The following is a 16,259-nucleotide window of genomic DNA, read 5'->3' as shown; positions in this document are numbered from 1 at the left end:
TAGAAAAATTAAAACTTGGGGCTAAAACAACATTTTAGTGGTAAAAATGTAATTTATTTTTTCTTCACCGCTCAGTTGTATAAAATTCTGTGAAGCACATATGGTGTCAATATGATCACTGCACCCCTAGATGAAGTCATTAGGAAGTGCAGTTTGTAAAATTGAGTTCACATATAGGGAATTTGTGTTGTTCTGCACCTCAGAGGCTCTCCCAATATGACATGGCACCATCAAATCATTCCAGCAAAATCTAAACTCCAATATGGCTCCTCTTCCCTTCTGAGCTTTGCACTGTGACTCAAAAGTAGTATTCTCCCACATATTGGGTATCGGTGTACTCAGGAGAAATTGCACAACAAACTGTATAGTCAATTTCTCCTGTTATCCTTCTGAAACTACAAAATTTGGGGCCCAAAATAACATTTTTGTGGGGAAAATGTGATTTTGTTATTTTCACGGCTCAACGTTATAAACTCCTGTGAAGCGCCTGGGGGTTCAAGATGCTCACCACACATCTACTGTAAATACATTCTGTGAGGGGTATAGTTTCCAAAATAGGGTCTCTTGTGGGGGGTTTCCACTATTTAGGCACATCAGGGGCTCTCGAAATGCTACATGACGTCCGCTAATGATTCCAGGAAATTTTACATTCAAAAAGTCAAATGACACCCCTTTCCTTGTAAGCCCTGCCGTGCGGCCAAATAGTAGTTTTCTCCCTCATATGGGGTATTGGCGTACTCAGCAGAAATTGCACTACAAATTGTATGGTGCAATTTCTCCTGTTACTCTTATGGAAATGCAAAATTTGGGGATAAAATAACATTTTTGTGGGGAAAATTTGATTTTTTTTATTTTCATCGTTATAAACTTCTGTGAAGCACCTAAGGGTTCAATATGCTCACTACACATCTAGATCAGTTCTTTGAGGGATCTAGTTTCTGGGGGATTTTCACTGTTTAGGCTCGTCAGTGCCTCTCCAAACGCAACATGGCATCCGCCAATTGTTCAAGAAAATTTTGATTTAAAAAAGTCAAATGGCGCTCCTTCCCTTCCGAGCTCTGCCGTGCGCCCAAACAGTGGTTTTCTCCCTCATATAGGGTATCGGCATGCTCAGGAGAAATTACACAACAAATTTTGGGGTCCATTTTTTCCTGTTACCCTTGTCAAAATACCGTAATAAAATTGGATCAGCAGTAATTTAAAAAAAAAAAATGTTAAATGTTCAGTGTTTTTTCCACATTCCAAAAATTCCTGTGAAGCACCTGAAGGGTTAATAAACTTCTTGAATGTGGTTTTGAGCACCTTCAGGAGTGCACTTTTTAGAATGGTGTCACTTTTGGATATCTTCTATCATATAGACCCCTCAAATGGACTTCAAATGTGATGTGGTCCCTACAAAAAATGGTTTTGCAAACTTTGTTGTAGAAATGAGAAATCGCTGGTCAACTTTTAACCATTATCACTTACTAACAAAAAAAATGTTGGTTCCAAAATTGTGCTGATGTAAAGTACATGTGGGCAATGTTACTTATTAAGTATTTTGTGTGACATATCTCTGTGATTTAAGGGCATGAAAATTCAAAGTTGGAAAAATGCGAAATTTCCAAAATTTTTGTCAAATTTCCATCTTTTTCACAAATAAACACAAGTCATATCAAAGAAATTTTTACCACTATCATGAAGTGTCAGAATCACCGGGATCCATGGAAGCATTCCAAAGTTATTACCATCACAGTGGTCAGAATAGTAAAAATTGGCCTGGTCATTAAAGGGAATCTGTCACCCCAAAAATGGCTTTTAAACTAAAGCCACCGGCATCAGGGGCTTATCTACAGCATTCTGTAATGCTGTGGATAAGCCCCCACTGTATCCTGAAAGAAAAGAAAAACAGGTTATATTATACTCACCCAGGGGCGGTCCCGCTGCGGTTCGGTCCAATGGGCGTCGTGATCCGGGTCCGGCACCTCCCATCTTCATACGATCACGTCCTCTTCTTGTCTTCTTGCCATGGCTCCTGTGCAGGCGTATTTTGTCTGCCCTGTTGAGGGCAGAGCAAAGTACTGCAGTACGCAGGCGATGGACCTCTCTGACCTTTCCCGGCGCTTGCCCATTGCAGTACTTTGCTCTGCCCTCAACAGGGCAGACAAAGTACGCCTGCACAGGAGCCGCGGCAAGAAGAGGACGACATCGTATGAAGATGAGAGGCGCTGGACCCGGACCGCGATGCCCATCGGACTGGACCGCAGCGGGACCGCCCCTGGGTGAGTATAATATAACCTGTTTTTCTTATATTTCAGGCAGGGCCGGTTTTAGACAAAGTGGGGCCCTAGGCAAAAATTTAAAGTGGGGGCCCCAAATGATAACATTGCACTGTGGCCCCCATATTTAGGGGCCTTATATCGGCCAATGGGTCTGCCACTATTAGCTGTATGCAGGGTCACTGCTGGCACATTTGAAAAGCAGCTGTTGGCCATGTTCATAGGCAGAATTTTTGCAGCTTTTTCTTCTGCAAATAATAAGTTTACAGCTGTTTACAACATAAGCAAAAACTGAGAATTTCAGAAATCTCCTGCACACCCTTTTATTTTCCGTTGACTGAATTACGCAACTGCGTCTCTCCAGACCTCAGCATGTCAATTTATCTTGCGCAGACGCGAGTCTCCGCAAGAGAAATCTCACCCCTGCAATGTATAGGACCAGGGATTCCACACGGTTCAATGAACACACGCGGAATCACCTGTGTTCAAAAGATGGCAGCACTTTGGACGCAGCACATGTCCGCTGCATCCAAAGGGCTGCCATTTCCGGATCCTCTGCACATACCCTAAAAAATGGGTGTTTTGAAAGCAGTGTTTTTACTGCCAAGAGAGCAGGCTTTGGCTGCAAAAAAAGAAAAATGCACCAAAAACGCTGATTCTTATGCACACCTGTACTATGTGTATGGTTTATCCTTATTATTTCACGTGGGAATTCATTTATTTCTATATAATAAATGCTCTGATTCAGCAGACAATATTCCTGTCTTGTGTCATCCAGACAGTAGTGACAGGACATCGCCCTATCAGATTACAAGCAATGATTTAGTGACTGGTCAGAGCCCATGCTGATCCCTGCTGTATGTGACTGTGAAACCTGATCCTACAGCAATCATCACAGAGCTCCTGGACCAAAGGAGTAAATCACAGCACTGAGGGGGTCTCAAGGGGGGTTTGGGAGACATGTTCTGGGACTGCTGCTTCACTGCTGTACACCCTCTGGGCATTTCATACAGGGGCTGCAGAGGCAGGGGGCCCCCTTTCTAGGTGGGGGCCCCAGGCGACTGCCTGGTCTGCCTGTGCCAAACACCGGCCCTGCTTTCAGGATACATCCGGGGCTTATCAACAGCATTACAGAATGCTGTAGAAAAGCCCTTGATGCTGGTGGCCTTAGTTTATAGGCCATTTTTGGGATGACAGATTCCCTTTAACATGCAAACCACCTTCGCGGGTAAAGGGGTTGATAATCTGCAGATTTTACATTGTACGTCAGCGATAATGTACAGTGCCTTGCAAAAGTATTCGGCCACCTGGAACTTTTCAACCTTTTCCCACATATCATGCTTCAAACAAAGATACCAAATGTAAATTTTTGGTGAAGAATCAACAACAAGTGGAACACAATTGTGAAGGTGAACAAAATGTATTGGTTATTTAAAATTTTTGTAGAAATTCAAAAACTGAAAAGTGGGGTGTGCAATATTATTCGGTCCCTTTAACTTAATACTTTGTTGCGCCACCTTTTGCTGCGATTACAGCTGCAAGTCGCTTGGGGTATGTCTCTATCAGTTTTGTACATCGAGAGACTGAAATTCTTGCCCATTCTTCCTTGGCAAACAGCTCGAGCTCAGTGAGGTTTGATGGAGATCATTTGTGAACAGCAGTTTTCAGCTCTTTCCACAGATTCTCGATTGGATTGAGGTCTGGACTTTGACTTGGCCATTCTAACACCTGGATACGTTTATTTGTGAACCATTCCAATGTAGATTTTGCTTTATGTTTGGGATCATTGTCTTGTTGGAAGACAAATCTCCGTCCTAGTCTCAGGTCTTTTGCAGACTCCAACAGGTTTTCTTCAAATTTGGCTCCATCCATCTTCCCATCAATTTTAACCATCTTCCCTGTCCCTGCTGAAGAAAAGCAGGCCCAAACCATGATGCTGCCACCACTATGTTTGACAGTGGGTATGGTGTGTTCAGGGTGATGAGATGTGTTGCCTTTATGCCAAACATATCGTTTGGCATTGTTGCCAAAAAGTTCGATTTTGGTTTCATCTGACCAGAGCACCTTCTTCCACATGTTTGGTGTGTCTCCCAGGTGGCTTGTTGCAAACTTTAAACAACACTTTTTATGGATATCTTTGAGAAATGGCTTTCTTCTTGCCACTCTTCCATAAAGGCCAGATTTGTACAGTGTAGGACTGATTGTTGTCCTATGGACAGACTGTCCCACCTCAGCTGTAGATCTCCGCAGTTCATCCACAGTGATCATGGGCCTCTTGGCTGCATCTCTGATCAGTCTTCTCCTTATTTGAGATGAAAGTTTAGAGGGACGGCCGGGTCTTGGTAGATTTGCAGTGGTATGATACTCCTTCCATTTCAATATGATCGCTTGCACAGTGCTCCTTGGGATGTGTAAAGTTTTGGAAATAATTTTTTATCCAAATCCGGCTTTAAACTTCTCCACAACAGTATCACAGAGCTGCCTGTTGTGTTCCTTGGTCTTCATGATGCTCTCTGTGCTTCAAACAGAACCCGGAGCCTATCACAGAGCAGGTGCATTTATACGGAGACTTGATTACACACAGGTGGATTATATTTATAATCATTAGGCATTTGGGACAACATTGGGTCATTCAGAGATCCACAATGAACTTCTGGAGTGAGTTTGCTGCACTGAAAGTAAAGGGGCCAAATAATATTGCACACCCCACTTTTCAGTTTCAGGATGCAGAATACTTTCGCATCTGTTCTCTATGACTTGCAGAGTGCTGATCACATGATGCCGGTCACGGTATTATAATCCATGTGTAATATATTTGCCGACTGTATGGATAGCAATCATGCATGCCATTTTTTTTAGGTCTTATTATGCTAACTGTGACCCTTACCAATTCCATTGTATCCAAGGATAAGTGGAGTATTTGCTATGTTGGAACTGAGGGTCTGTTGCTTTTGTGAGCAGTGGCGACTCCCTGGCTGTATTCTGAGGGAGGGGCAGCGGTGAGAAATCACCAGGCGATGACAGGATAACTGTTTGTATTTTTGCTTATTGTGAAAAAAAATCTTATTTTCCCTTTTTAAACCCCTGAAATGTTTATCTTGTTTTTTCTTTTTTTTTCTTCAGATCTCTTTCGCCGACATCATTCACCTAAAAGAAGATGCAGCGCCACCGATGAGACGTGAGACAACAAAGACTCACCCTAGTGCAGCTCTCCTTGCCACCTGGAAGCCGAGGACAAAGTAATCTTAGTATAAATGCTAAAAGAAAAAGAGAAATTTTGAGTTATTTGATGCATTTTGTATACAATTGGTACACCCGGAACCTAGCACAATGTGGTAGGAAATGCCACATGCCTTAAAATATTTTTAAGATGGCAAAAGCCAAAATCGCTAGGAACATGTCTCCCTCATATCGAGCATAGAAGTATGGCTTCTCTATGAATTGTAAATCAGGGCCATGAGGAAAAGAGCTGACAATCTAGAGGAAGCGTCTGCGCTACAGACCCTTTGCTGAGAAGGGGGTCGTTGAGGAAATAGGAGGAAGAGATTGTTAGCGCTCATCATGCCGCTAAAATTATCTTATTGTGAAGGAAAACATTTGATGGCATCCGTCTTGTGTATTTGCAGTTTTGCTTTCAGAAATTCATGGCACGTGAACAATTTCTAAAAGTGCAATCTCATGCACCTTACAAAAAGTAACATTTCTGGCCATAACGTGCGGCAATTGATTATGACAAGCTAATCGGCGATCATGTGAAGCCATTTGTCTACAGGCCAAGGCAAACTGTCTGTAGATGCAAAAATGTTTTGGTTCCTATGCAGTTTGCATATTGTGGGCTGCACATATTCCTATTTACATGGAGAGATGCGCTTCTGATAATAATCATTTTTTTAGGCACAGTAAAAGATGCCACAATGTTTGCTTTTTCTCCGTGCTGGTAGCTGCCATGTCGACGTGCGACAATAATCAGGAGCAGCATCTCCATACAGCATTAGGCCTTGTTACGTCAGATCAAGATCGGAATTGTGAAAAGACCCAAGTTATAGAGTTACCAAACTAATCATATGAAAAATATGCAGAACATAATTCTGTAAGCAGTAATTTTGGACATTTTTAAAGGGGTTTTATATTATAAATGACAAATAGAAGCTCTTACCTGGATAGAAGACCCTCTGAATTAGATGCCAAAGGTAATTATGGTCGAGGATTAGGGCCTTATCCTAATGGTAAATTTAAGTTTTAGTCACATGTCAACATTTGCTGTACATGAGAGGTCTATTTTGTTTTTCCAGGAACAACACTGGTACAGATTATATTCTGTGTGGCGTATCCACAATGTTTTTTTGTGGACTCATTGTCTGCAGAAGCATGTCCATGTGACTTGTCCTGCTCTGGTTAATTTTAAGGACAGATCTACAAACGGTCGCAAAGCGCATGACATCTGTGTGCTTTCTGTTTTTCATAGATAGGTTGCTAGAAGATCCATGGGAAACCTCTTTCCAAAAAACGATTGCCACATGGGTTCAACTGGATGAGAAATAGACCATGTATGAAAACATATCTCTTTTTTTTTTTTGCCGGCGCGAAACAGACCTAAATGTTTGACAGGTGTATAAGAATAATATATTTTTACATAGCTGATAGAAAATCCAATCAACACGATCATTCACAATTCCTTAGTCATTTAAATGCCACTTGCAACCGTCATAAATAAATGTACTCGGCAACAAAGGAAAATGCAGAACTTATATTCACATTTTCTGAACCAGACTGCCATAATTTTCTCCTGGGTTTTCTCACATCATTGCCTGGAAACTGATCACCCGCCACTATATCCCAAGTGAAGAAGAATATACCCAAACCGAACGTTGTTGACCTTTATAAATTCATAAAACTACTTCGAGCATTTCATTTCAAGACAGCTTCATAAGAAGAGGCCTGATTTTCTAAAGCAATCACCTTGGCATTTTGGTGACCCCTCCATACATGCCCTTACTTATCTGCAGCTTCTTCACCTAGGCCAGATTAGGTATGAGAAAAGATAGCAGTAAAAGACAAAGACCTTCTACCCCTTCAATAAATACTGTCAGATTATGGCTCAGAAATGCACTGACGTTGTTCTTCCTTCTCCAGTCTCACAAAGCAGAAAAATATTTTTTCCCCCCTGTGCATTAGGCCGAAATTGGCCACACACGGAGCTTCAGCACTCCTCTGTCTCCCAGCATAAAGAGTGATAAATAGCTGGGCTAAGGAGACGTGAGGCTATAAAAACATGTACCTTTTTACCTGCAACACGCCAAAAACAACTCATTTCTGCTGATAGACTTCTGGGAATGTTTGCCAACGAGGAAAGTTCCTGGGGCGGCTGTCAGGACAGTCCTGCCAAACATTGGCTTTCTTGACTATTCATTGAGAGAAAGGGCTGAGGTGACAGGGTGACATCGTGCAGAGGTCAGCTACATGTTTTGTAGGATTGTTAAAACCTTAGACAATAGTGAAATGCTTTAGGGGCCGTAGAGTTTTAGTATTCTGTTTATTTTTGTGCAAAGGACCAAGTGTTTTACTGCTCAGCTTTCTTGCCAAAGTGGTGGACTAGGAGATAATGAGCTTGTGAAAATCCAGAAAAAAGATTAACTTTTCTGTGTCCTAAAGTATACAGCATAAAAGTTTAGTTTTCTCTACTGCTCCTGTATAAACTGATATAAAGACATTGAAGCCATCCTCAATAACCCTGGGGCATCAGCAAGCGCTCAAAGTTATGACTGAACATTATTTTTTTTTCTACATGATTTCTCTAAGCCCAAATACTTTGGCTTCAGACTCTTGATCTATACGTGACAGTAAATAACATGTATTAGAATGACACATTGATTTATCAGTAAATTGCTTGATAAATTGCTTGATTTATCAGTAAATTGACCATCACACTGGTGCTATGGAATACAGATTTACTAAATCTATAATGAAGGTATTATAGGTCTGTCCCAGTCTCTGTTGGGGTTTCCATTTATTTTTTACTGGATGAAACAAATCTAAAAAAAAAAGCATTCCTCCAAAAGAGAAAGGTCAAATAATAAAATGCAACAGTTTTTTAAAGGGGTTGTCCAGGCATGGGATGAAAGTCTGCACATACTCTCTGTGGCTGCACACTTCTTATAGCTTGCTGCGCGCTTACTGTCAGGATTCTCTGGTATTGCTTGCAAGAGCTGGGGGTCAATGATCGCAAGTGTGCCATATGCATACTTGGGTCCACATTCTGACTAGATGTGCGAGGCCCTGCCAGTCCAGTCTGAATGTGGCTGTAAGTATGCATATTACATACTTGCAGTCACATGACCGCCTGCTCTCGTTACCGACACCAGAGAATCTTGACAGTGCGTGGTGCACACACTGTAAGGATTTAAAAGTCTGCAGTCACATACAGTGAGTGCTGACTTTCATCACAAACCTGGACAACCCCTTTAATGCTGACCATGTTAGGCTCAATCCATATCATGTTATGGAGTTACTTTTGGTACATACACTGCTGAGATTTGCTGGCATATGTACTAAATTTAAAGCCTCATCATATGCACACTTACCCATTGAGTGCTGAAAATACACACTGCATATGTTGTGTGCAAGGGCACAAATCCATTGAATTTGCCACTAGGGACCAGGTAGATGGAATCTACCTATAGATCTATTCTGGTATGTTGAGCTCTATGGCTCCTGGGTCCTTACACAAAGTATCAGATGCCAAGTGTTTCTCACTAAATCATTTTTGATATTCTATCTCTCAATGTTAACATTAACCTACCCTTAAAATTATAGACCGTTCATGTCTTTGTCAGTGGGCAAACTTACAAAATCAGCAAGGGATCAAATACTTATTTCCCCCACTGTATTTAATATTTACATTCCATATTAGAATGTCAGAGCAGTCATTTAATTCTATTTCTTTTTACTTTCAGATTTGGTGAACATCAGACAATCCATCACCTGTGCACAATGTCCCCAAGCCATGTTTTACCAGGCTACCTACAAGTGTCATCGCGGGTGCATCACACAGTGGACAGAAAAGGCCATCATACTGAGTCGAATATAATTGATGCCAAACATGATTTCTTGCCAAATGGCTGTGAAGAAGACATGAGGTAATAATGTCTTTAATATATTACTGTTGGTAATAAGTCATCTCTGGTTTTGCCAGTGTTCTTTAAAACATCCTGAAGGTGCATTTAAAGGTTAATTACATCTTCTTTTTTCAGGAGCCCATCATTCCTGAGTCTCTCGACTTCCTCCCTCCCGGGAGACAAGGGCTCCTAATTGATTAGCAGTTAAGGTTAGCAAATCATCGCACTGCTGGTTCAAACCATACGCTCCCAATGCTGCTCCATGAGACAGCATCAGAATCGCAATGGCACTAAATCTGGTTTAGATCAGGAGCTATCAGTGCCCTCCAGAGATTCCGGCCAGCCTCAGAGCAATGGCACTAAAGCTGGCATAGATCAGGAGATATCAGTTCCCTCCAGAGATTCCGGCCAGCCTCGGAGCAATGGCACTAAAGCTGGCTTAGATCAAGAGATATCAGTTCCCTTCAGAGATCGCGGCCAGCCTCAGAGCAATGGCACTGAAAATGGCTTAGCTCAAGAGGCATCAGTTCCCTTTAGATATCCCGGCAAGCCTCAGAGCAATGGCACTAAAGCTGGCTTAGATCAGAAACTATCAGTGCCCTCCAGAGATTTCGGCCAGCCTCAGAGCAATGGCACTAAAGCTGACCTAGATCAGGAGATATCAGTTCCCTTCAGAGATCCAGGCCAGTATCAGAGCAATGGCACTAAAGCTGGCTAAGATCAGAAGCTATCAGTGCCCTCCAGAGATTTCGGCCAGCTTCAGAGCATTGCCACTAAAGCTGGCTTAGATCAGTAGCTATCAGTGGCCTTCAGGGATCCTGGCGAGTCTCACAGTAGTATTTATAATCTCACTATGAAAGAGCGTGTAAACATTGCAGATGTTTAGCCACCTCTAAAAAAAAAGTTGGGACATGGCCATGTATACCATTGTGTATCCTCATCCCTTCTTCTTTTTCCAAGAGTCTGTGTACTCCGACAGATCTGTGAAACATGATTCAAGTACAGACTGTGGTATACAGATCTGAACTCCTTAGCCTTGTAGGTATATATGAGGCTGTTGAGATTGGGTCAGGAGACCTTCGACAACTTCAAACTTCACAGTTCATACTCGTGTTTCACTGTTTGAATATATAGCATTATGCTACATATTCCCAGCCAGAATTCTACACTGTTGTTTGCAATGTCAGCCTGGATTTATTTTGCTCACTGAGTTGGGGGTCCTGAAGGAAAGTAGATTTGTGGGTAATGCTGAAGACAGGTGTAATTGGTTGACAGTCATTATCTTTCCTGTAGGAATGTAGCCTCTCTTAAGAAATCACTTATCCATGACAGTCCCTCCCATTTACACAAAGAGCCCATTACGGGAAGCGTGTGGAGGGAACGCTTGATTCCCAGTGTGTCAAGAACTGCCATCCATCGTCAGCGACCTGGCCCCACTTGTCGCCCATCCAGTGAATGATATGTATTTACTTTCGCCAGTCACTGTGTCCACCCTGGACCCCTCAAGATCTCACACAACACATTACATGGTTTGACTGAATTTTAGCTCACCTGCTTATCATCTCTACACTTTCATTGTTATTTTTAGAAATTGCATTGAAATGCCTGATGCCTAAAGTTTATGGTGAATATTGTCTTTCACCTTTCCAAAATATCGTATGGGTTGTTCCGTCTAGAAAATTATTGCAATGTGCATGATATATCCCATAAATGTCCAAACCCTGTGAGCCTCATCTATGTAGCAATCAAGGCACATCTGTGTGACGCCACCTGTGTAGAGGTGGCCACATAGTGCAACCATGTATTGGACAGCTATGGTATATCATTTGGATATATGTAGACCCCTTTTATTAATGTTCATTACAAATTATTAAGACCCCATAAATGGAGATATTCGGGTTTTGCCTGCAAGGTCTGTTTTATGTGTCCGAATGTCATGGTCCATGAACAGACTACGAATTCCCTTCTGGCCATGGGTTTCATGACCCAAACTCAACAAACTCGTATGTGGCTGTTGAGTTCTGTCTACCGGTCACAAAATTTTTCATACATAGACCATGAAACTCAGACTAGTGAAACTGTTCTGATTGACCCCAATCTCCGTATCAAAACCTATCGCTTCTGATAGAGATTGCAGAATTAAGAAACGCTCAGCTCTACGTCCTCAACCCAGGGAAGATTTGGGAGTGACCATATTCAAAATATCAGAAATGCCGCAATTATTTGTATTAAATGACCTTACTAAAATGGACAAACTGCATATCTTCCATCTAAGGGTCGTAAGATGGCAGAAAGGGCAAGTTTTAATTCTACTTGAGCTTGCAGATCGGGCATAGTGTCTGTGTCCACTGAGCAAACGACTCAAACAATGGTTTCCAATTACAATCCCCAGTGATCCTTAACCTCATGGGGTTTATTGGTTTCACTATTCAAATAAGGAGCAATACAAATAACCAAGGCTTGTTTTCTTATCTATGGGTGTTATCTATTGGAATTATCCAAACTGCCAGAACAATGGTTTAAAGTTACAAACCTCAGTGATCAAGAAAATACCAAGTCTAAAAAAGAAACTTGCAAAAAGAGATTCCATTATACACTGTGTGCAGAATTATTAGGCAAGTTGTATTTTGATCACACGATACTTTTTATACATGTTGTCCTACTCCAAGCTGTTCAGGCTTGAGAGCCAATCAGGTGATGTGCATCTCTCTAATGAGGAGGGGTGTTGTCTAATGACATCAAAACCCTATATAAGGTGTGCTTAATTATTAGGCAACTTCCTTTCCTTTGGCAAAATGGGTCAGAAGAGAGATTTGACAGGCTCTGAAAAGTCCAAAATTGTGAGATGTCTTGCAGAGGGATGCAGCAGTCTTGAAATTGCCAAACTTATGAAGCGTGATCACCGAACAATCAAGCGTTTCATGGCATATCGCCAACAGGGTCGCAAGAAGCGTGCTGGGCAAAAAAGGCGCAAAATAACTGCCCATGAATTGAGGAAAATCAAGCGTGAAGCTGCCAAGATGCCATTTGCCACCAGTTTTGCCATATTTCAGAGCTGCAACGTTACTTGAGTAACAAAAAGCACAAGGTGTGCGATAATCAGGGACATGGCCAAGGTAAGGAAGGCTGAAAAACGACCACCTTTGAACAAGAAACATAAGATAAAACGTCAAGACTGGGCCAAGAAATATCTTAAGACTGACTTTTTAAAGGTTTTATGGACTGATGAAATGAGAGTGACTCTTGATGGGCCAGAGGCTGGATCAGTAAAGGGCAGAGAGCTCCACTCAGACTCAGATGCCAGCAAGGTGGAGGTGGGGTACTGGTATGGACTGTATCATCAAAGATGAACTTGTGGGACCTTTTCGGATTGTGGATGGAGTGAAGCTCAACTCCCAGACCTACTGGCAGTTTCGGGAAGACAACTTCTTCAAGCAGTGGTACAGGAAGAAGTCAGTATCGAACAAGAAAAACATGATTTTCATGCAGGACAATGCTCAACATGGCCACTTTGTTCACCTGATCTGAACCCCATAGAGAACCTGTGGTCCCTCATAAAATGTGAGATCTACAGGGAGGGAAAACAGTACACCTCTCGGAAAAGTATCTGGGAGGCTGTGGTGGCTGCTGCACGCAATGTTGATCACAAACAGATCAAGCAACTGAAAGAATCTATGGATGGAAGACTGTTGAGTGTCATCATAAAGAAAGGTGGCTATATTGGTCACAAATTTTTTGGGGTTTTGTTTTTGCATGTCAGAAATGTTTATTTCTAAATTTTGTGCAGTTATATTGGTTTACCTGGTGAAAATAAACAAGTGAGATGGGAATATATTTGGTATTTATTAAGTTGCCTAATAATTCTGCACAGTAAGGCTATGTTCATACGTAGGAAGGGGGCTGCGGGTTTTCCCGCAGCGGATTTGATAAATCTGCAGGGCAAACCCGCTGCGGTTATCCCTGCAGATTTAGGCTATGTTCACACGCAGGAAGGGGGCTGCGGGTTCTCCCGCGGGTTTTCCCGCAGCGGATTTGATAAATCTGCAGGGCAAACCAGCTGCGGTTATCCCTGCAGATTTATCGCGGTTTGTGTTGCGGGTTCCGCTGCGGGTTTATCCTGCACTGGTTTTACTATTGATGCTGCATATGCAGCATCAATAGCAATGTTAAAAATAATAAAAAATAATGATATACTCACCCTCTGACGTCCCGATCTCCTCGGTGCTGCAGGCGACGGTCCGGTTCCAGAGATGCTATGCGAGAAGGACCTTCGTGACGTCACGGTCATGTGACCGCGACGTCACGGTCATGTGACCGCGACGTCACCGCAGGTCCTGCTCGCATAGCAAACCTGAGACCGGACGGCCGCGTGCAGCGCCGGGAGGTGAGTATAGCATTATTTTTAATTTTAATTCTTTTTTTTTTTTACACAAATATGGTTCACGGGGCCTGGAGGAGAGTCTCCTCTCCTCCACCCCGGGTACCACCCGCACATTATCCGCTTACTTCCCACATGGTGGGCACAGCCCCATGCGGGAAGTAAGCGGATCAATGCATTCCTATGGGTGCAGAACCGCCGCGATTCTGCACAAAGAAGTGACATGCTGCGGGTTGTAAACCGCTGCGTTCCCGCGCGGTTTTTCCCGCAGCATGTGCACAGCGGCTTGCGGTTTCCATAGGGTTTACATGTTACTGTAAACGCAATGGAAACTGCAGCGGACCCGCAGCTGCAAAATCGCCGCAAAGTGTGAACATGGCCTAAGCCAAATCTAAAAAAAAAGCCCACTCCAATTTCCAAAATATTAAGCTTTGATATTTATGAGTCTTTTGGGTTGATTGAGAACATAGTTGTTGATCAATAATAAAAATAATCCTCTAAAATACAACTTGCCTAGTAATTCTGCACACAGTGTATATCTGCTGTACCAGATGAAGATATATATGTGTATATCTGAGAGATGGTGGCCATGGATCTGCAGAATTGTGAAATTAGCTCACAGGCTTTGATCACCCTTAGGCCGGCGTCACACACAGCGTAAAACAATACGGTCCGTATATTACGGCCGTAATACGCTGAAAAGTCCCGAAAAAAGTGGTCCGTAGCTCCTCCGTAGGCAGGGTGTGTCAGCGTTTTTTGCGCATGGCATCCTCCGTATGTAATCCGTATGGCATCCGTACTGCGTGGTTTTCTCGCAGGCTAGCAAAACCAACATACCGCTATAGAAGTGATCCATGTGTCCCAAAAAGAAAAGAAAATATATATATACTGTCTATATATATATAGTGTGTACAGTAAAATCACACTGACAGCTTACAGTAGAATAGGTAGAATAAATGTGTACACATAGAATAGGTATATATATATATATATATGTCAGTGAGACACATATATGTATATATATTAATATTTATTCCAGCGCTACACAGCTTGAAAGCCGGTAATTCAATTACCGGCTTTTTCTTTCTCCTTCCTAAAACCCGACATGATTTGAGACATGGTTTACATGCAGTAAACCATGTCTTCTCTCCATTTTTTTTGCAGATTCCACACTACTAATGTCAGTAGTGTGTATCTGCAAAATTTGGCCGTTCTAGCTCTTAAAATAAAGGGTTAAATGGCGGAAAAAATTGGCGTGGGCTCCCGCGCAATTTTCTCCGCCAGAGTAGTAAAGCCAGTGACTGAGGGCAGATATTAATAGCCTGGAGAGGGTCCACGGTTATTGGCCCCCCCCTGGCTAAAAACTTCTGCCCCCAGCCACCCCAGAAAAGGCACATCTGGAAGATGCGCCTATTCTGGCACTTGGCCACTCTCTTCCCATTCCCGTGTAGCGGTGGGATATGGGGTAATGAAGGGTTAATGCCACCTTGCTATTGTAAGGTGACATTAAGCCTAATTAATAATGGAGAGGAGTCAATTATGACACCTATCCATTATTAATCCAATTGTAGTGAAGGGTTAAATAAAACACAAACACATTATTTAAAATTATTTTAATGAAATAAAAACAATGGTTGTTGGAGTATTTTATTCAACGCCCAATCCAGTCACTGAAGACCCTCGTTCTGTGAGTAAAAAAACATAATAAACCAACAATATACTTACCCTCCGCAGATCTGTAACGTCCAACGATGTAAATCCTTCTGAAGGGGTTAAAACATTTTGCAGAAAGGAGCTGTGCTAATGCAGGCTGCTCCTCGCTGCAAAACCCCAGGAAATGAGGCTAAAAATAGATCAATGATCTATATTTAGCTTCATTTGCGGTCAGGCGCCCTCTGCTGGCTGTTCATAGATCGTGGGAACTTACCTAGAAAGCTCCCAGGCTAAAATCATTTTAAATAATGTGTTTGTGTTTTATTTAACCCTTTACTACAATTGGATTAATAATGGATAGGTGTCATAATTGACGCCTCTCCATTATTAATTAGGCTTAATGTCACCTTACAATAGCAAGGTGGCATTAACCCTTCATTACCCCATATCCCACCGCTACACGGGAATGGGAAGAGAGTGGCCAAGTGCCAGAATAGGCGCATCTTCCAGATGTGCCTTTTCTGGGGTGGCTGGGGGCAGATGTTTTTAGCCACGGGGGGGCCAATAACCATGGACCCTCTCCAGGCTATTAATATCTGCCCTCAGTCACTGGCTTTACTACTCTGGCGGAGAAAATTGCGCGGGAGCCCACGCCAATTTTTTCCGCCATTTAACCCTTTATTTTAAGAGCTAGAACGGCCAAATTTTGCAGATACACACTACTGACATTAGTAGTGTGGAATCTGCAAAAAAAATGGAGAGAAGACATGGTTTACTGTATGTAAACCATGTCTCAAATCATGTCGGGTTTTAGGAAGGAGAAAGAAAAAGCCGGTAATTGAATTACCGGCTTTC

At 42.4% G+C, this 16,259-nt stretch overlaps 1 protein-coding gene across 1 annotated transcript in view; it reads left to right on the top strand.

The window, feature by feature from the left end:
- The window catches only part of LOC138642473 (uncharacterized), an 81,601-nt gene that overhangs the window by 51,869 nt on the left and 13,473 nt on the right, over window positions 1-16,259 (top strand). Inside the window, exons 4-5 of the mRNA XM_069730690.1 lie at window positions 5,382-5,497; window positions 9,212-9,394. Coding sequence (XP_069586791.1) covers window positions 5,382-5,497; window positions 9,212-9,394 — 299 coding nt within the window. The remainder of the gene's footprint in view (window positions 1-5,381; window positions 5,498-9,211; window positions 9,395-16,259) is intronic.

The sequence above is a fragment of the Ranitomeya imitator genome, chromosome 1 (genome assembly GCF_032444005.1).
Source record: "Ranitomeya imitator isolate aRanImi1 chromosome 1, aRanImi1.pri, whole genome shotgun sequence".
Taxonomy (NCBI): Eukaryota; Metazoa; Chordata; class Amphibia; order Anura; family Dendrobatidae; genus Ranitomeya; species Ranitomeya imitator.
This window is presented reverse-complemented; position numbering and strand designations above follow the sequence as displayed.